We start from the raw sequence: 21797 nt of genomic DNA, 5'->3' as shown, positions 1-21797 counted from the left end.
CGGCGCTAAATCCACGACCTTAGTTTTTAGATTAACAAGGAGGGTGTAAGGTTCAGGGCTGGAGGGGAAAAAAATACTTCAAAGCTCAAAAAAAAAGGAAATGATAGCCGCGCAGACTTCAATAGATTTGTGTAATTCACATATTGACAATATGAGCTCAACCTGTCAAGGAGATAATACTCGGGGAAGGACATTATAGGGAGTCACTTTGAAGGTGTTTAGATTGTCTTTGCATATTGACTTCTGTTGACCAGATCCATCTATTGACAGAAGAATCCCAGAGATTAAAATTGACTCAGCTATTGATGGGGTATTTTGCGTGAATGGTTCCCATTTCACATGGGGATCATTTGTACTGTATACGCCACTAATCTCTCTGACCCACTAATCATCAAGCCATTTATTTCCCTCTCTTTGTTGAGTTCTCCTTTGTTTAGCATTTATTAATTCATTAGAGCACTTCTCATGCAGCTTAACTTACAGTGACTGGGGAGTCCTGTTTCTGCCCGATAGCGACGTGCATTCCAAGAGAAATATGCCACCGAATATGCGCCCGACATCACAACGCACACACCAATTACATATTGATAATTAAGCATTCAAACAAACAAACAGAGAGGAAATCCCCCCATAATCACCAGGTTTTAATGGAACAAGTATTAGCTCGGTGTGGTTGGCCAGATAGCTTGTTGTTAGATCATAGTTTCACTGGGTTTGGAAAGGGGGAGGGACCGAGGCGCACTTTGGTGTCATTGCCTGGCATTGCAATCCTACAGGGAGAGGCTGTGCCATTCTGTCGCTGCTGAACGGGATATTGACGATGGAGCTGCTTTTAAATGACGATGAAAGAACAAAAGAGAAAAAAGGGAAAAAGCAAACTTTGAAAAGGCCTCGGCTTAGGAGAACTTGCACCGTGGCAGAACTGGTGTAGAAGCTCAAAATGGATGCAAATCCATTTGTAGTCCTGGTTTCACAGTTATAAAAAAATACTTAAGGGGTTTTATTAGGAGCAACGTGTTAAACATGTGGAAATCTGTTTTGATAACATTATTCATAACACTGGCTTTGCGCTGTGTGCGAATTAATAACACTTCATTTACAGACGGAAGAAAGCTGGCGTGGTATTTCCAGTTAAAGAGATTAATTTTTAAACACCTAATTGACAAGCTAGGGTTAGGCAGGATAAGCAACAGACTATACGACTGCAGCTGCAAAGTCAAGGTGACTGGAATACTCAGAGAAAGGCTTTCAAAAAAGCAGAATAGAGAGCAGAGAGGGAGGGAGTGAAGAGAATTAGTCCTCAAGCACTTTTCCCTCCGCCCCTATTCTTTCTCTCTTTATTAGGAATGATTTACTTTCTCAGTGAAAGGATATAAAAGCTCAAGTATAGCAGCGTAATTATCGCAGAGTGAAAATTTAAAGGTTTGACTCACAATGTCCTCAAGTCAGCGAGCAGACTGCCAGACGATAAGAGTGACTGTGTTCAACACTCGGCATCCAATTGGTTGTGTTTTATGGGCTTTGCCAAGGAAGAGCACACAAACAGCACTCGGCTCTGCAAGTCTGTAAACATGATGGACTGTGGCAAACTACCAGGGCTGGTGTTTACCTTGGCAGAGCCTGGCCCTGGCATGTCGGTAGCATCACTTAATTACTGTTTACATGTAAATATTAAATTATACAAACATCCCCACAGAATGTCTCCAAAAAGTACAGAAATACACAGTCAGGGTCAACCTTATCTGTCCGCAACAGTCGCCACTGCTAAGATGCGAATTGTTTTGAATCGCAAATTTCCTGCATTGTACATAATCTTCATAATTGTTAAATGCTGTTGTCCAAGGGCATCCGGGTAAATACGCTTCCGTAATCTGCATAATAGCAGATGCTCAGATATGTAAAACGCACCTTGTGTTCTCGGGGAGAAAAAAAAACAACACACACACATACACACGCGGAAAAAGAAGGTTATTGTTCAAAACAGGAGATTTTATCAGGAGAAAGGACTGTGATCATTAAGACAACCGCCGTCGTGACCAATAGATGACTGCTGTGATTACGGACCTGTTTCCTCACCGTCCGGAGCAGCACATATAGGGGAGCACTGGTGCCTACTGTGCATCTCTGGTACGGCTGAGTAAAGCACTTGTTCATTTGCAGTGAAGGGTAACATGAAACAGGCCTCAGCCTTCTGATGGACAGGGAGATTTCACCTTCGCCAGTGAATGATAATGCATTATTAAATTTGCCTCTCTGCTCACTAGATACACTTAGCTGACCACAGCATATTTATCTCCCCATCCGAGGCTCACGTCTTGGCAGGAGAAAGCATTCTGTCACTTTTGAGGCATTTCAAAGATTAAAAAGAACCTCTCTCTTTTCAACGTTCCCTAAAAGCATCCCCCCTTTTCAGTGAAATGTGATTAGTAGGAGATGGTGTCACGCAATGGAACATTCATGAGGGGGAGAACAAATATCCAAATGAACTCCCATGTCCTGGAGGAATAGCCCCTCTCTGCACCATCAGCAATCTCACTCACATGGGGCTGAGGAAATTTGATTGATCCTCTATTGAATTATTTTTTTGCACTCTTTCATTTCAACGGGACGCACTGACAAGTTGTTTGATCATAAAGCATTATTGTCTGCCAAGTCACATTTCAGGGTTGTGATGGCTAATGATCTTGCCTCCTGACTTGGGGAGAAAGTCAGGTAGTCAGCATGTGTTTGAAGCTCGCAAACGCCAAGGACACCGAGAGGACTGAACAAAACACTGCGCATTAAAGTCAGGGAGATGAAGAGAAGGCGCTTACGTGGAATGTATCGAACTTTTAATGATACAGTATGGAGATACCATCAATGTCAGGGAAATATTTACCATGCAAAAAAAAATGATGCTGAAAACTTTTGCCCGACCCAAAGTCCCCTAACTTCCTTTTTATCAGTGTGCAGATGCTTACGTGCAGAAAGGCCCAGAACAAAGACTACAAAGGCTAGAAATCACTTTCTTTTTTGTCTTTTTCATCTTTTTAAAACCTATATCCCCCCTCTCTCTACGTGACACCAGTAGCGTCCGCGGTCCCTTTGCCCAAAGCATTTGTAATTGTAATTGACTGTGACAGCGGTACCTGCTTCACTTCATCATTCAGAGAGTAAACTGGGCCTACAGACAATGCACAGTGCACATCAGCTGTGCCCTGACAAAGGAAAGGCGTGGCTAATCGGCTATTTTCCATTGCGGTCACACTGGTTGCATGATGCATCAGTCGTTGCTCACGCGATAGCAGGTATGGAAGGATGCAGCTCGAGGTGACATAATACACCGCAAGCTTCCATTTGTGCTCGGAGGGATATTGTGAGTGCATCTCCTGTTGTGTCAACAAGGATATATGATGTTTACCGGGGAAGTGCCAATATCGTATTACCAGTGATTCACTCGCTTTTAAAATATGGTTTACAGAATCAGTTTACATACCGTAGTGGTCTCTGATTCTGCTGTCAGACGTTTTAGCGCAGGCTAAAAGAGAAGTGGCGTGTTTAACTGCAGTGGGGAGAGTGAGCAAAAGTGTGTGTGTGGGGGGGGGTAAATGTGTTGTTGGCAAAATGTTTCAACTGCCACATGGTATTTAAAGAAACTCTTAGACTTCGACGTACATGCATATGGCTTGTGTTTTAAACACCTTTTCCCCAAGGGAAAGAAAAAAAAAAAAAAAGATGTCAAAGTGTTTGATGTCCAAAGTGAGTTTACAGCCAAAGGCTTTCGTACCTTTCAAATTCCCCCCCTTGTTTGTCAGCTACCTGCTGTTTCACGAGACAGAGCCTTGTCGGAAGCTATCGCCACAGACTTTTTCCTTTTTGAAGCAATTCAATTAGTCACATGTGAGATAACACTTAGCTCTCTACTTTGCTTTCTGTTTTGTTTTTTTTCTCCCCCCACTCACACATCATCAAATCTAAGTTTTTTTTCGCAGGCAAAATTTGGACGACAAAAAAAAAGTTCAAACAACAACACCCCCCCCCTAAAAAAAAGGGGAAAAAACTACCATCTGGTTGAGATGCACTGGTTGACACAACTTTGGAAATGTTCTCTTTTAGACACAAACAAACAGTCTTTGTCCTTCATCACCAGAGATTACATGAAAAAGATGAGACGTGTTCATAGGATATGAGTGATGTGACATTATAGTGGCTGTCGCTGAGGCGTCTGGCTATTTAAATAGCCTCCATATGAGCCGAGGCACAGCATCCTGCCTCTGCACCTACACTCTGCTCTCTTCTGTTGCATTGTGAGAGATTAATTTAATGCTCTGCCAAGATCGTAAAGATCAAACAAGTGGAGAGATATCATTAAACCATTGGAATGTTATCTCATTTATCTAAACAAACTGATGCGATGAACAAGCCTAATTAAAAAACTCACCATAAACAAAGCTCCGGATGGTGAGCTCTATCTCTCTCACTCTTAAACAATGAAACACATTTATTTTATTAATCTAATGCATCATGTATCATATCATTACAGTTCAATATATCTATCATTAATTTTATTCCCTTCACTTAAAGCTTTTATTGGAATTACTTTGGTTATTAGTTGGTTCTAATGTATTGGTTACCGCTGAATCTGGCTGCTACAATCTCTCTTATCTCGCTGCATAAACCTGTGCATGTTATTCAAATTGCCTCATTTATTATGATAGCTTCCTCATGTAAATTGTGCTGACTGCTCGCCCTTGCACAGTCCTCATTAGACTAATGAAAACCTTCAAACGAAAAAACTAAACAACCTGCCAAATAAAGGTCTGGGGTTATTATGAAAATTACAACTGTGGGAGCCGGGAGAAGCTCTCTTCATTAATTCATGCTCAGCAAATTGGTAACTAATTTAGTTGCACTCCTCTGCATTAATGGGTTATTTTATAAAAATGTTTTCCACAGCCTGAGACCTCTGGTGCACACACACACTAGAGAGCCCAGAATCCTAATCAAGTCCGGTGACATATTAGGAATTGAAAATCTCAAAGATAATACAGTTGTGTGTGTGTGTTTTGCGAGTAGATGTGTGTGGGTCAACTATTTTGAATTGGCGGTCATTTAGTTTATCCTCAAATATTGCAAAGAAATTACAGTCAATTTGTGTTGATTGCGTGCGTGTGGAGGAGGCACTTCAGTTAAGACGCTAGATCGCTGCGACTGAGGAAATATTCAGCTGATTTACTATGTAGATATTTGATTAAATCTCTGTTTGTGTTGCGCTGTTTGCCTAAATCACTTCTTTTTTTTTTTCCACTCGCACAAACATACGCACACGTACACAGACAAAGACAGACAGACAGTGTGTGACCCATAAATTCAGCTCATGATCCTGCTAATTATTACTATTCACTGCTTCACACCCAGTGAGCGAAGGTCTAGAACTGATCTTCACATCAGCCTGCCAACAGGGAACATTCAGTCCAATGATTTCCATAGTGGTTTTAATATCATTATCAGCCTCACCCCACCCTGAATCACCCAGTACAGTGCAGCGCAGCTCTGCTAAAACCAACAGAGAATACTGAAATCTATTATTTGCTCCATTTTGTATTTAATCCACCACGCTTGGAAGATTTTTGTCTTTCTTTCATTTTCATTTTCTTTTCTTTCTTTCTTTTTTTTTGAAACCCAAAGAAATCTATAATTGAATAAGCCCAGTGACTAATAATAAAACATTTATTCTCGACTGTGATTGAGGTTAACATTTTGAACATTGCTCCCTCCAGATCAGAGACACTGATGACGACAAGCACAGCACATGCGAAGTTTCATTATTTATTATATAGTATGTAAATACATAATCATTAATTTGGTGTACATAAAATGCAAAATGCAGTTTTGAAAAAATCTCAGTCACAGCAGTGTTTACTGTTTCTTTAATTGCTGACTGAACAGCAGCTCATACTTTCCCTTTCTCCCCCTTTTTTTTTTTTATTGACGTAGAAACATTTTGGTTCATACACAGCTGTTCTGTAATTTCTCACTGCGAACAGTGTCCTGGGGAACATAACGTCTGAGTGACAATTTGCGATGAGAGCCTATAAAGAAATGGAGGTGACGTGTAAAATTGTTAAAAAAAACAAGGCACTTTATGCGTTCACTTTTATTCTATGAAGGCAATGAAATGTGATTATGGCTTGAGCTGACATACGCTGTGAAATGTAAATGTTCTCTGACATAAGTGCTTTGACCAAACAGTCTGTGTGACATGTCATCGAAGCAACTGCACTCGTATTTATGAAGGTTATACTTTCTTTTTTCATTTTTGATTTGATTTGGATTATACGATTGAAAAAAAAGAAGAAGAAAGTGAACGTGAAAGTTAATTCTGCAGAAGGATTTGCAGTTCTCAAACTGGTATTATCAATATTTAAGACCAGACCCAATTTCATTTGATTAAAAACTGCTTTCTTTTGGAGTTTCAGTGATTTATTTCTTTTACATATTTTTTTTTTTTGGGGTGATGAAACCAGAGACATATTCTGTACAAAAATGTAAGATGATTAAACTTTCATGCAGTGTGATGAACAATGGACTGAGATCTGCCTTTGGTGACACATTGAGCAAATGTGGGCTTTTTGTCTCCTGTCTCTCCTGATTTTAACTTGGTCCACACTTTTTTTTTGGAGACTGACAAACCTGCTCTGCCCTCCCTTAACTGTTGAGCGTTCATCTTTGTCAGCGCACTTAGTTCCCAGAATTACATCTTTTATTATGGGCTCAGAGAAAAGAGACAGTTCGTCACAGCATAAATGTAGCATTCAGTCACTTGACTGCAGCCTAAGTTTTTCATTAATTGGGATAATTGAACAACATTATAGAAATAAAAGTCTCACATTTAAAATGTAGTGGTTTGTTTTCTGAGCTAAAAGCTACCGGACATAACATTGTGGCATGTTTTTATTATTGTTCTTCCTCTATTTGGTCTTTGTGATCAGGAAAGATGTCACATTGTTTTTATGGTGCATTGTATGGTACTATCAGACCTGTCTGAGGGAGCATTTGTGTGCATACACCAGCAGTGCAAGTGTGAGCAGGGACAGGAAGCTCTTACCCCATCAAACGGATCAGATTTTTGAGCAGTAAAATTAAGTTCTGAAATGTTTTGTATCGTGTTGACAGTCATACACCAACCTGTTTGCAGCCGTCTCACTTTATTAGCACAATTATTGTTGCCGTTGACTTTGTCTGTCTTAACACAAAATGTGTCGCAGAATGTCACCCGGTGACATGACATAAGAAACACTTCCTTTACTGGGAAACACAGAGGGAGCCAAGTGGAGCTAATTGGCTCGATCGGCATTGTGTGAACTCATTTGACAATGCTTTGAATGTGATGGACGTGGTTATATTTGTAAGTTGTGCACACTTGTTTTAAAAAAAAAAAGAAACATTAATACTGCTGTTTTGGAGCTGGAACATTGAAGAACTTTGTTGATAACATACTATACACTATATCAATCCTGTAGACTGTCGACTCACCTTTGTCAGCATGCATCCTCTTTACTTCATGGCTCATGTCGTGGGCCAGGTCACCCTCTTTAGGTCCAGGTAGAATGTTGGGGGACAAGCCTAGCAGGGCATGGTTCATGGACAGCCCATTGTGGTGTGCTGCTAGAGAGTGGATAAGAAAAGGAGTGACGTTACTCAGAAGATGTATTCCTTACTACACCTTTGGAAATCAGACGAAACAACAAGGCTTTTTATCTGTGTGTCTGGCTGCACATTGAGTTAACGTACGTATCCTGTCTGAGGAGCTTTCTGTGTGGGCTGGGGAGCTGGACACACTGCTGCTGCGGTGGGACGACGGGTGACTGCCTGGCCTCCTGTGGTCTTCTAAGGAAGGAGCAGGAGATGGACTGTCCGGCACCCGCTCCTGCAACCCCAACAGCCACAAAAACACACATCCACAACATGAACACCTAGTATAGGCTGAAAGATTATCCGAACCTTCTAGTGTTCTGTCATTGCTGCCATCTGTTGTAGAAATTTACTTTTATAACAGAGGTGACCATTCTGGAGGGAAGACTCTGGCCCTGTGCTGCAGCTGCCATGTTTGCGATGGTGCTGAGGTGGTTCATCTGGCTCATCGCCATGGTGACAGAGGCTGGAGGCAGGCTGACTGGGATCAGGGGGTGTGGCATCATCATGAAGGGGAGTTCCAGGCCTGAAACAAAATGAAGAGGTCGTTAGTTACTCAATGATGCACATCATGAGTGAGATGTTCACAGATGGAACTTCGCAGGCAGCGGACGAAAAACTCAAAACCTGTTAATTCCTTAATCTCAAATTTTCACCACTGTGATCCCCCTTTAAAATAGACATTATAACACAAACACAATATCAGTAAAAAATGTAAATAATTCAAGTTGACGGCTTCTTGGGGTATTCTTCCATGCTAACATAATACACATAAATGTTTTACAATATACGTTAATAATAGATTATACTGCAATAATAATAAAGAGAAAATGGGGACGATAACGAGAGTATATATACACTCATTGAAAGACCAAAGTTTACACAGTGGTAAAGTTGCATCAATTATTCTATGATGAATAAAAAAGGGAACATTATGGAAATTGGCTCAATATTTACATATAAAAAATACCACGGTGAAAACAAAGGCAATCTTGAAAGCCATTACCCAAATGACTAGTTAAATGTGCTAATGCCAAACAAGTACCGTCAGACTACAGTGTGGCAATGACTTTAGGCTAATTATGGCAGACTATATTCCAGACCAATGCGTGTGAGAGAGAGAGACCAAAAAGAGTCACTCTCAGCTCGCACAATAATGGGATTTCCATTTCTTTCTCCTTTATATGCACACAAATTATTCCATTACAACATCAGAGATATCTTACAAATGTTCTAAATTATTCAATTGCTGTCTGGCAATAGAGGCCTAATTGGGAAAACTGAAGACATTAGTAGTCTGAAAATGTAAAGAATGTCTAATAAAGATACCATGGGGGGTTTCGTAGTTTGTCAGACAGTGGCTCTGCACTGTGCTTCTGAACGGCTTAATGAAAACAAGCCAACTTTCAAAGGACATGAGCGCAGACAGAAGGTCAAAGCTAGGTGTCTGTACCCCCACCAACCACAACACCGCCTCCCTCCCGCTCTGCTCCGTGGGGACTTTGAACTGGCAGGATCAAAAGTGACTGGGAACAGTTTGGTCTCATTCCTCCGCCACTCAGATGCTTTACACAAATGCTTTAAAGAAAAAAACCTCATAGACACTATTGGATCTGATTGAGCCTGTGTTGATTTTTCTACTCCTTTTTTTTCTCCTCTCTTTCTTGGCAGCCCGATTCAAGGTGCGACAGAAAAAAAGCTGCGTAAAAGAAAGATGGGAGGGAAGCGATACTGCACTACAGAAAGCTGATCCGCAAAACAACTCCACTCTTCTTTTCTGACAAAACATCAGTAGCCAAAGGGCAAGGAGATCTGCACGGCGAGGCCTCTAAAGAGAAGGACAGTGGTTGAAAAAAGGAAAGGACATGAGAAGCACTCGTCTCTGTCTTTCCCCTCTTTCCAAAAGAAGCGTCGATTTCCATAAGAAAGATTGCGCGCAGTTTCTCAAAAGCGAGTATTCCCAAACAATATGAAACAGAGGGAGATTAAAGAAAGACGGAAGCCAAGCGGCACCTTGTTTCAGCGCCTCTGCCGTAGCTTGGACTGAATCAATTACTACTCAGCAGGCTAAGCTCAATTAAAAAACACCACAGAGGGCCTGATTGCGGGGGTATTTACTATAGGACAACATGAGGAGGTCTAGGCTACCTATCAGCCTTCCAAGGCCACTCAAGGGCCAGAGTGAAGAGACCTATTCTCTCACGGAGGTGGATACGTTACGCACATTCAGTCAAACACAGCTACATGCACAAAGACACAAGCACAATTTATGTATATTCAGTAAAGTATGAAAAGAGGCGGAGAATCACCTCAATCCACAAACCAACCCGTGTGGAAATGGATTGTATTCGATCGCATGTGAATTTCAGAGATGTGTTGCCACCTGAAAGACAGGCCTGGTGGGGAAACACTGGACCTCTGTTCCCTCTTGTGGGTATTAGTCTCGCTTTCAGTGCCTGTCCAGCCCCTTTCATGTCACCCCATTTTAAAGTGCTGTTTCCCTCATAAAAGCCCATTCAGGACACTGTAGGGGAATGTGCCACAGACCAACGAGGGTCGACCAAATCCTTTTATTTGCCTGCTGAAAGAGGCCAGGTGAGGGGGATACTGGATTATTCATTGAATCTGGCGTATTTGCCGGACAATTAAGAGTTTTAGTTTCCTTCATATGCAACTTCTTAGTGTTTGCTCAAGCTATTCATGTTAAATGACAGGATTAAGAATTACTGCAGTATATTATGCAGAACAACTTGTACTGGTAACAATATGCCGTACATTTTCTGTATATCTTTTACACAAAAACAAACTCAACAAACATTAGTCAGACTCATTAATCACTCGGACGTGGTGTAGTTGTTCCATCAGAAACATATTTGTCAGTTTCTGTTTATCTCTTATACAGAAGTTCAGGCCTGATGAGAGGTGAATTCCCACAAGCCAACCCCCCCCCCCCCTCACTCCTGAAGGGCATAAACAATACATTTGGAGTAATTTACCTGAAGTAAGCCTGAGGGACCTGCAAAGGTGAACTCCTATTTACCATCATTAAAACTACAAATCACTTAATACCAATATAAACAGCTCAGCTATTATGTTGTGCAATGCTCGGGAGTTCACGCACGGATAAGCAAAGATTTGAATCACGGAGGATGAATTGAATGAATTAAAACAGCCCTCGGTAACAACATGATTAAAAAGCTGTTACATCAGAAACCAGACTGCACGGACGACGACAGGTCCGATACTTAAAAGAATCGCGCTGAAAAAAAAAAAAAGAAGATTGAATGTTGAATGTTTTAAAATGATTAAACAGAGAGTAGTAATTTATTTTGATGACAGAAATGATAACCTACAGTGATTTGTGCTGCAGTTAATCTTCATCTAAACGGGACTTCAGCCTTTGTGGCCGTCTAACCCTACAGAGGGAAATAAGGAAAAAAGGGAACTAAGCCATTGTCATTGAAAATAGTATGGAGGTAGCAGCCAGCCCCTTACCCTTAACTCTGTTGTGGACAGATTTCCCCTGACAAAAATTAAACTAGCTCCTACTTGGCACTTTATTATCTCTTCAACTGAATGATTTATTGTTTGTGGAGTGAAAGAACCAAAGAGAGGGGGAAGATTACATTTCCAGCCAAAGCTCAGGCCTGATCTCGTTTTTTACTCCCTCTGTCCAGGAAAAAAAAGCTTCCGACAAACAATAATGTCAGCTGTAATTGATCGGAGGTCGCCGGCTGGGCCTGCAGTAAAACGCGCACTATTTAAGCGACAATCGGCCCCGCTCTCTTCATACGCCGGCTAATGAAGCTGTCTGTCTGGGCTATTTACCTTCTCTTAAATGGAAAAGGAGAGATGTACTGTAAGAGACAGGGCTGGAGAGGATCTGCTTCTCGCTGCCGTGAAATAGGACCTGCACATGCCTCAGGAATGTATAATTGGTTGGCGCAGCCAAGGCTGTGGATCCGGTGCTAATTAAATGACTTGTTTAAAGCCTATCTGTCTTTGTTTGGGAGGCTCTGGGCTTCAGAACAATGCATTGTAAATGCTGTTGTCAAACAAACATTCCTGGTTATCCTTTGATTTGAATTGAACAAGACAAAAGGGTGATTTGCTCAGCGCTAAGCCTTTGGTTTTTCATGGTGTTGAGATAATTTTTTTTTTTCTCCTCTGATCTGTCAAACTGAACAGGGCCATTCCAGTCAAGCAGCAGTAAAATGGACTGACTCACTACACAATACATTATGCATATGCAGACTGCTGCTGCAAAACAATCTCAGTTTCCCCCCCCCCTAATTGCGCTTGTAAAAATGCCCCCATGTCGTGTATGTGTTTCTCCGACAAAGGTGAGACGCTGGTGCGCGCACACATGGAGTCTTTGTTGTGGTCATATCAAGGGTTTGCACACCGCTCCCAAAAGGAAATGAACGGCTCATGAAAAAGTGTCTGTCATGCAGCGAGACATTTAGAGGTCTCTCCCTTGCACTAGTCAGCTATTCATCTTTACTATAACTGTTAATCTCCTCCAAAAATCAGAAGCCCTGCCACGAGAGCTGGGGGGGGGGAGCCTTATAGACATTAGATCAAACATGAGACTCAGCCTCCATCCATAAGTATGCTGTCTGGCAAGGCGGTGCCACTCTGTACGACTCAAGTGCACACTTACATATACACGGCGACGCAACTGCTCTTACATTTATACGCGCACAAACAAGAAAACACACACACACACACACACACACACAGATGGCAGGTTCAGTCAAGGCTGGAGAGTTCCTGTTTCTCATTAAAATAAGGGGGGAGAGAGGAAGGTATTGAGCTTTGATGTAGCCACCCACAGCCGCTCAGTGTCACTGAATGAAACTTTGAAGCTTTTTGTGTGTGTACGCAGTTAATGTCGATAATAAAGCAAACATCTTGCCTTTGTTAAATACCTGCTGAACACTCACACGCACGCACGCACACACACAAACTGACACATAAAAAAAAGCATACATCTCGTAGTAAAAGGGAGAGGTAAACATGAAAACATATGGGCACAAACTCAGACAGCGATGCAGTACAGATAATTGCGCGGAGGTACGCGCGCACATGGAGCCGACCAGACATAAAAACACATGCAAACAATATGCTTTTCATTCCACGAGACAAGATGATTGGATACATTTCAAGCTCGTTCACATGAACAAACAAAATGTGTTTCGCATGCCAGGATAAAGAGATGCACATTCCAATGTTTCAGGTGTGCAAAGATTTCCTGCCAAGATGCCTAATGTAATGTAATGTAAGAAAAAAGAAAAAAAAATGATAAGAAAACATTTCTGGTTTGATGAGGTAACATAATTGCTTTTCTGCCCAAACCACTGGAGTGTAACATGTGGTAGAAATTATCAAGGAGACAGACAGAGGTGTTTGTCCTTTAAGTGTATAAAACCTAAGGCAGGCAACTTTTATAGGATAATTTAAATCCCCGGCTCTAATGGCACGCATTCCTTATGAAATTGAAAGATCAATCATCTCTGTGACAGATGTGTTGTAAAAAAAAAAAAAAAAAAAAAAAAAAAAAAGTTCTTCTTCTTATCTGTGAGGAGAAAATGCTAAACACGTTCCGTCATCGCCCCCACCCGCGCTAGCCCCACTTTTAGCTGTCTATTTGTCTCTTTGCTGAAAATGTTAACGAACAGGGCAATAATCAAGCCATATGCTTGCATGTGGCAAATCTCATTACAGTAAATGACCTTTACCAGCCCATGCCAACATCCTCGTGCCTGATAACGGTGAGTGTATAGTGCCGCGGAGACAATGGTGGGGTTCGGTTAATGCAATCATGCACATGGCTGAGGGTAGCCAGTTTAGCCGGGGCCTTCAAGACACATTAACAAACAGCATTTGCCTCCGTAATTTGGGTCAGAACCAGGCTCACTTCACATTTGTCACACATCACTCTTGATGAATACACAACAGCGGCGTGAGAGCACCGGCATCCACTCACTGACAATAAGCTGTGGCACCGAAAGTACTGTGAACAGAGGAGGAGAGAAGAGGCAGAGGAGAGATATTACCAGCAGCTGTTACTTCTGCGGCTGCAATATATTCAAGCCCAATCAATAAAGCTCCTGCAGACAGTGACACCCAAGCAGACAGAGGAATCATTTTCATCTGATACTTAGCAAAGGCTCCCCCTTTTAAAAAGATTGCTTTCAGTCAATGACAACCAGTTGTCATTTGACTAAGGCCCCTGAAATGAAATATATTGACTAGTGTTATCAATCACGGCCCACTCAGTCGTCATATCACTTTGGTGGGTGAGGGGGTGTGGGGGGGGTGATCGGTTTGCATGTGGTCATCAGATCATGCGATTTAATTACACAATTAGCATCACTAGCTCCTGCACTCTCACTTCCTCTGTTACGATCACCTCACGAGAGAAATCCGTAATACGGTGTACGGTTCAGTGTAGCGGAGCTAATGAGTTCAAGGTAGTGTGTTAGGTATCTGAATGTAATGTCAAATTTTATATTGCAACGATCCAGGCAACGGCACTTGGTTTGGATCTAGTTATTTTTTCAAATATTTGAATTATTTTGTTGGAGCTCATTTTGTTCTAAACAGTTTTATTCACACCACAGTATGAGGGAGCATTGATTGTGAAACACCACGAGAGTGTTTAAACCCGATTTCTCACTCTCCCTTTTAGAGCTGATAGCTCTATTTGGAGGAGTGTTCCCATAATATAATTGAAAAGAAACACCTTTTTGTTTCGGGTTAACAACAGAGAGTTGTTGTGGAAATACATTTTTTTCCTCACGTAATCAAACAGAAAGAGACTGTCGTTTTCTTTTCGTTGTCATTACTGTTACTGTGTAAGCAGTAATATTGTTCCACGATAACGTATCCTCTCAGACATAATCACAAACAAATGAGAGCGCATGATATCCAGCCTCTAACGCGGCACCGTCTTAGCCGCGTATGTGAAAACTGTTCCACAATCTACGCAATCACATGCTGTGTATATTTCACATTACTCCCAACCTGTGAAAGCTCATCATCACTGAAAGGTTGAATGTCATTTATTACACATATCACATTTACACCAAGTGACATTGTCTTTTCAAATTGTGTTGATCTCTTCACTTTCAAAGGTCAGCCCCCTTCCCTGGCTAAATTCAACGTGACAGAGGATAGTGAGGAGGGGACAGCCCGAACGCATGCATCACCCCCGCCATCAAAGCGCTCCAAATTAATCTTTCCAATTAATGAAGAATGAGGCCTAATGCTGATGAGGGATGACAACTCAACTGGTCAGTTGTTTTTTTTATAGCTCTGCCACTAACCACAAGAGACAATCACAGTAAGATTTTCCGTGACATGAGGTTTGTCTCGCGCGTTGTCTCCTCCTCTCTATATACGGCGCAACCTCGCTGCCACTCAGAGATGATAGAACTTGATATGGATCATTACGGAAAATAATGTTTAATCAATTCTCCCCACTTATTGTAATCTATTTCTGCAGTTGTCTGCATTTGTGTATTCCGCAGCTACGTCAACGTGCCACACGCAATTTTCCCAATCATGCATATTATTCAAGTGTTACGCGGACGCTTAACGGGCGACCCTAGTAGAATTAGAACAAGGACATTAGACTTCATTAACAAGAGAAATCATTATCAGGTTTATCTTTTGAAATGTCTATTAAAATGTGTGTGTCTTTCTTCACTTATCTGTCACCTGGCTCCCATGAGCCTGGCAGACTAATAGAGAGATGGTGAGGGCAAAATCCCAAGAGAGACAGACAGAGACCCATCAAGCTCTTCACTCAGGCTAGAAGGCTGTCTGTCTGCTCTGCTACTCTCCGTCTACCTCAAGTGTGTCCGACTCAGTTACCGCCAATAACACGCTCGGGCGTAAACTGACCCCATTTTGTCCACTTTAGAATAAAGAAAATCAAAACAATGCACATTGTGATGGCATAAGTCAGGAAGGACAATAATCTTTTATAGTGAGAGGCGTGTTATGATATGTTTCGTGAAATGAATTCTATTCAGCCTATGGCTACAATCTAGTCTCTCTCAAGAGCTCCGGCTGACAAAGGCTCCCACAAGAGAGCTAGAGAGGAAGATGGATGAAGTTGCCCCTAGACACTCATATCAGGTCAGTATGTGCTTTATCCCCTAATGGTTAAGGTTAGGATTGAGTAGGGTGTGATACTAGATCTAGGCCTGAGGGCCATTGTTCTGTCTAGAGGAGCAGGAAGTAGCCACCGTCCTCCATTATGGCCCACATTTAGCTGCATCGGGCCACCAGCACTACAGTGCAGCTAGCAGGTTGCAGAGCGCGGGCTAGCCAGTTGGACGTGTCCTTCCACCCAGAGAGCTTTATTATTAGAAAGGACATAAACAGACTAATTAAATCGCAGCAGTGGAGCTGGGCTGACAGCTGGCGCAGAGAGTGTGACCAAACAGATCCCTATCAGAGTACAGAAGCAGTGTCTCTATGTGTCCTGCTTTTATGTTCATGACTGTCTCTCTCCTGACAAGCATGCCTCTGTGTTCTATAAGTACACATACGTGCGGGGCTGTTAATTTTACCCATTTTGGACCTGTGTTTATTCTATAATTGATGACTACAATTTTTTTTTTTTTCCCACAGTAATTCCATTCATACACACTGTCATCTTAATGTCTTATTTATCGGTCTAGTGCAAAGCGCATTTACTGAGCGATATGATCCAAAATGGTACAAATGCTATCCAGCAGAGCAGTAAACACTCCAGTAATTAGTGCATGGTCTCCAGGCTGACTCCACTCAGCTCTGCAGCATGGCCGAGCGTGGACCCCATATAGAGAGGAGCCTAGTTATGCATTGATCTCAGAAAATTAAGGCTAACTGTCCCAGATTGCAGCATCTTGATGTACCTTCTGGCTGAGCAATGTACTATACATGTATTTGTTTGTCGAGTAAACACGATGATTTTGGACTCGCTGTTCTTTAAAATGAATACATCCTGAATAATTAATGGCGGCCCCTTAAAGCGTTGTTATCCGTGTGACCGCCGACGCAAAAAGCCACCGATGATGAGAAAATATGGTTTTAACAAGTCAATAATGGTGAGTGCAACAAGACCAGGGTAATCAATGAAGCTGCAACGTTTGCAAACAAGGACTTGAATTATAACGCCAATAATTGATCTCTTCCATTTTTTTCCTCTCGCCCTTTGTGTGATGTCATTGTTTATTGATTGCTTCCTGCCGGTGAGGGATGATGGGAAGTTTCACAGTTTGTTTTTCGCCATGACTTTTACCCCCGCTCCCCTCCCCTCGTCTTCCACCTTTCCCTCCTTTCTCCACCCCTCAACCCCGCCCCCTCCTTCCTCCTGTTTGAAATTTGCAAGCTGTAGCACCAGCTTAACCAAAAAGGATTAAGTCCCATACCCAACTGAGAACACAGATAATGCTCAGTAATTGGTAAAAAATGAAGATGAATGGGACAGCTAGATAAGGACCAATTAGCTGCTGGGAGTGTACAGCTGTGGTCTCCTCACAGAGCGCTCTCAGGGGCCGGGGCCCCCTCTTTCTCTCTCACGCAAGCACACATGCAAACACAAACACACACACACGCACACAGACAAGCAGACATGCAAACGTGAGGGTGGAGCTTGAAGAAATTAGCCTGATGACCCTGGGAAGAGAGTTTGATGCTTCCTCATCATCTCACCCAGAACCTCTTCCACTCAACTCTCACTCAGGCAGCACTCCAGGTACCTGTCAGCACCCGTCCAGCTTCAGCCTAGCATGTGGCTCCCCACTCCCTGTTGGGCACAGACAGCCTGGACTGAAGCCACTGATGCAAGACAAAGAGCTTTTTAGGTTTTGAAGTACCGCCGCAGAATACAACTGGTTATACAGCGTTAGCTGTGCTGTTGTAGGTTTTGGGTGTTAAGTGTGAAAGTCGTCACTGTTGATTTTTTATTTTTTTTCCTGCTGCGCTGACTGTAAGCAAGTTGTTTGGTTGGCATGTCGCGGCATCATCTGGCTGATGACAATGGAATTCCCACATCTAATTACGAACAAGATTTCAGCTCCATTAGACTTGAATGGTGAGGAGTCAGATGAGTGGCAGGGCAGCACCCAGTGGCCAAAGAGAGACAGAGGGTGGAACACAGAGAATTAGCGAGACCGGGTAAAAACAAGACGGAGAAAAAGAGGACAAGGGTGAATGCTGCATTATCCTTTCTTCTCACTCCTTTTCCGAGGGTCGGAGAAACACTTTATTTTCCTTGTGCAGCTGAGAAAAGCAATTCCTCCTCTTGAAATTGGCAGGTGTTTGTTAGTGGGCAGCTGACAATATTTTCTTTCCCAGTAATGAAGGTTGTGGCTGGGGTCATTGCACTGGGAGGGAATGGCGGGGCTGTTTATCCCCCTCAAGGCCCTGCGCCACACGTGTTTTGCTTGGTCTGTGATCTGTAATTGTGGCATTTCCTGAGAGACGCAGGAACAATCCACATTGTGCTTTGAGCAGGCTCTTAGTCTGCCCAACTAAAGAGTGTAAGCAACAATCAAAGACAGACACCCACACACTCCTCTCATCCTGTCGCTTTTAAATGTTTTATGTCACTACATCTTCATCTTCTTTTATTTGTTTCTCCCACATACAAACATACATACTTCCCGTCTCTTCTCTCACACAGGATGTCTGGTTTATTTTGGCTGAGGGTTGAACTGGCTGTTTTTTTTCCCCCTTATAATTAATAACATTGATGCAAACAGGAAGATCTAATTGTGATGAATATTTAATGCCAGGGAGAAACATTAGCCTGTTCGGTTTACATCAACACAAAGACAGCGACGGGCAATCCAACTCTACAAACAGAACAGAGTGTCCTTCACTGGTTGTCTCTGTGGTGCTTCTCTTTAAGCTCTTTACAATACAAGATATGCTTCAGACAAACACTGAGATGAGGCACCTGTATTTTAGCCTGAGGAGGATTTTCTTTTTCTCCCTAAAGGGTTTTTGTAGTAGCTCTTTTTGATTAAATGGATCTAGGGTCCTTTGCGGTATTATCAAAGACAGGTACATTATCATATCAATTCCCATCAAGGTTGGCAACATAATTTGTATAAGTAAACACATCCGTTTGTGTTAGTCTTTGTTTGAGCTGGATGATTACAAAAAAACTCCAGTCCATTTCCTCCGAGCAGCTGTGGTGCGAGTCAGTTAAAAAGCAGCATGAAATCATACCCCCAGTCTGTGCTATGAGCAGTCAGCCTGGTTCTGACAGCCAAATACAGCTCTCTTTTCTGCCCACTCCATGCTATATCAGTCAAGTGATTTATACGTTTAGATTGCACAGGATAATGGGCTTGAGAGCTGGACATATTAGGCATTCACGGTCCAAAATAAGTCAGTGAAAACAAGCCAGAGCTGGACACTTTTGGAATGTAATCATGTTTTCTTCTAAGTCGGTTCTTTGTTTTTTTTGTTGCAAAATTGCGAAATACTTCCATTAAAAATAAACATGCGAGTCGAAGCCAGGGGCCAAGATGAAGAAGACAGCGCACAGCTCGCCGTGTTTCATGGCCCTGCAGTGCAGAGCGGGCCATATTTCTCCGGCGTATTATCAGGATGACTCCTGGTGGCCACCCTGTCACAGGAGAGTGCTTGATATAAACAAGAGATTGCTGCGACAACCAGTAATCAATATTAGGATGGTTTCAGTACCAAACATCATTTGTCTCGGCGACCATTCCTTTGACCAAACGAAGCATTAATTCAAATCATAAATCTGGGCTGATTTAAATCCCGAGGAGAGTGAGGGAGAGAGAGAGGCCCCTGTCTGACTGCCTGCCCCTAATGATTTATTTTCTACATTTCTGCGAGCGAGAGATTTGTCCATACTCACTGACAGGTCACCTTCAAACGCCAGTGGCAGACTGTTCATCACCATGCAGACGAGCATCTCATCGCTGCAAGTAAATATTAAAGGAAAAGAATCCAATTGATTGTGGATGGGGCCGAGAGGCGTCGCTGCCATATATTTCACTCAGAGAGCTAATGCTGTGGCCCGTGCACCCGTACCTAGAGCTGCTCCCCCTTGCCAGAATTATGATTCTACTGGGAGCCTATGTAGCTGGCTGTGGGCTCAAGGTTACAATTTAAATTGTAAAAAGATAAAACAGATTCTTATTAGCTCCATTGCCACAGCCTTGCAGTTGGTACTCACATTTATCTTTATTTCCGTGACCTCGCAGGCTCATATTCTCCCTTTTACACACTCCATTCTCTCAGAGTGATGACCTCACACTTTATGCATTTTGCATTGTTAAATCCGCGCAGAAACACATCCTGTTTTCATCTCGCACACACACACACCGCACAGCGATGCGGCGTCAAGTCTTTCTGTCGAAATGCATTCAGGACTCGAGCCATTTATTACTGTAAGTGAATCAAAACCTCCATTTAGCAACAAAAGCCACGGGGATTACATTTGGTCTATCATTTGGAATGGGCTGATGAATCCGTGCTAACATACATTATCATTCTCTTTAATACACTAAGTGGTTTCGTGTGATATTACGGAAATCCTTCTGCATTTTTAGGACGAATAATTAATTGAAATGGCACATGGTGAAAAAAAAAAAAAAAAAATGACGCTTTCACAGCAATTCAATTAGACCTTGTTAAAAGCTGATAGCTTTGTGAAACACTGTTCACAGTTTTACTTGGCTATTAAAAGTTGTGTTTTCCTCCTTTCATCACAAAAGAGAAACTTACCTTAATAAAGTATAAAAAGTGAACAAAGAAAAAGTTCATTTAAAAAATAGCCGCTTAGTCTCACACAAATACTTGTTTTAGGACAAACTACACTTTATGTAGAAGGCATTATTAGCCCTGGCATATTGGATTTTTGGTCCAGTATGTTTGTGAGGCTGTTAATAAAGCAGCTTTACAAAGACTACAGGTTTCAATTAAACTTGGCATACGGTCAGGCAGTGGTTCTGAAGCTTTTGTTGTGGATCTAGTGCAACAGTGCATGAATAAACTCACAGTAACCCCCTGTAATGAGATCACCAGATCTCAACCCAATTAAACAGTCAGTGGAAGAATCCTATAGAATCGATGTCAATGTGCATTAAAGGTGTGCTCACAGCAGACCCCAGGGGATATGTACAACAGGGTCATATAAGCCACATACAGAATGTCATAAATAATATTTTAATACTTTAATAGTTATAGTTTAATATGTTAGGGTTATTAGTAACCCTAACATATCGCAAATTCTCAAGAAAACCAAAGCTATGGATCAGTCTACGCAGTTTTCACTCATTCTTTATATTTTGATTCATATGCAATTTATATGCATATTTAATGTCAGTCATTCAATACATGTGTTAACTTAGCCCTTTAAAATACTTTAATTAATTCAAATGGTTGTAATTTAATAGTAATGAGAGTTCCTCAAAGCATCCGTAGTCTGTTTATGCATTCTGATATACTGTAAAAAAAATAAAAAAATAAATAATTCCTAACTAATTATTAAATTCTTAACTAAAAACGAATAATTCTAACTACTGAAATTGAAGTTGGCATGTGACAAAATGACGAGAAGCATTCGTAAAAAGCCGTCGCCTTCCTTTTGTGTGACTACTATGTGCTTTTGTTGTTTTTGCCACAGTGTGCGTTTGCACGTGTGCGTGAGTACTGCATGTGAAGGGCACCCTCACCAACGCCGGAGCCGAGGTCTCCGTTCTCTCCGTCGACGCCGTGGTGGTTGGCGTTGCTGTGGTAGCCGCTCATCGCCTCCAGCTTGATCTTCTTGACCTTCATGGCCTCTGCGATGGCTGCGTTGGCAGCTGCTGCCGCCGCCGCTGTCAGGCCTGGAAGGAGGAGGCAGAGGAGACAGAGCACTTACAGACTACTACATGTCTACGGGGGGGCTGAGCCACTGCCACCTGCAAAAAGCTTTTCAGGTACCCTGGCGAATAAAAAAAACCCAACACTGAATAAAAGAATTTTGAAAAAGCAAAACAATGAATAATTTTATATACTATGCAGAGTAAGCTCTTGTGAGTTTTTCATCTTCTGACAGGGGATATTTTCACAGCAGGTCATCATGCTGACAGGATAAA

At 42.1% G+C, this 21797-nt stretch overlaps 1 protein-coding gene across 1 annotated transcript in view; it reads right to left on the bottom strand.

Annotated features, from left to right (window-relative positions):
• The window catches only part of dachd (dachshund d), a gene marked incomplete at its 5' end in the record, with an annotated part of 89619 nt that overhangs the window by 15269 nt on the left and 52553 nt on the right, over nt 1-21797 (bottom strand). Inside the window, 4 exons of the mRNA XM_083889173.1 lie at nt 7516-7647; nt 7774-7909; nt 8028-8200; nt 21393-21545. Coding sequence (XP_083745299.1) covers nt 7516-7647; nt 7774-7909; nt 8028-8200; nt 21393-21545 — 594 coding nt within the window. The remainder of the gene's footprint in view (nt 1-7515; nt 7648-7773; nt 7910-8027; nt 8201-21392; nt 21546-21797) is intronic.

The sequence above is a fragment of the Microchirus variegatus genome, assembly GCF_963457635.1.
Source record: "Microchirus variegatus genome assembly, chromosome: 5".
In the NCBI taxonomy this organism is placed as follows: Eukaryota; Metazoa; Chordata; class Actinopteri; order Pleuronectiformes; family Soleidae; genus Microchirus; species Microchirus variegatus.
The sequence above is the reverse complement of the archived record's forward strand: the minus strand, read 5'-3'. Positions and strand labels throughout refer to the sequence as shown.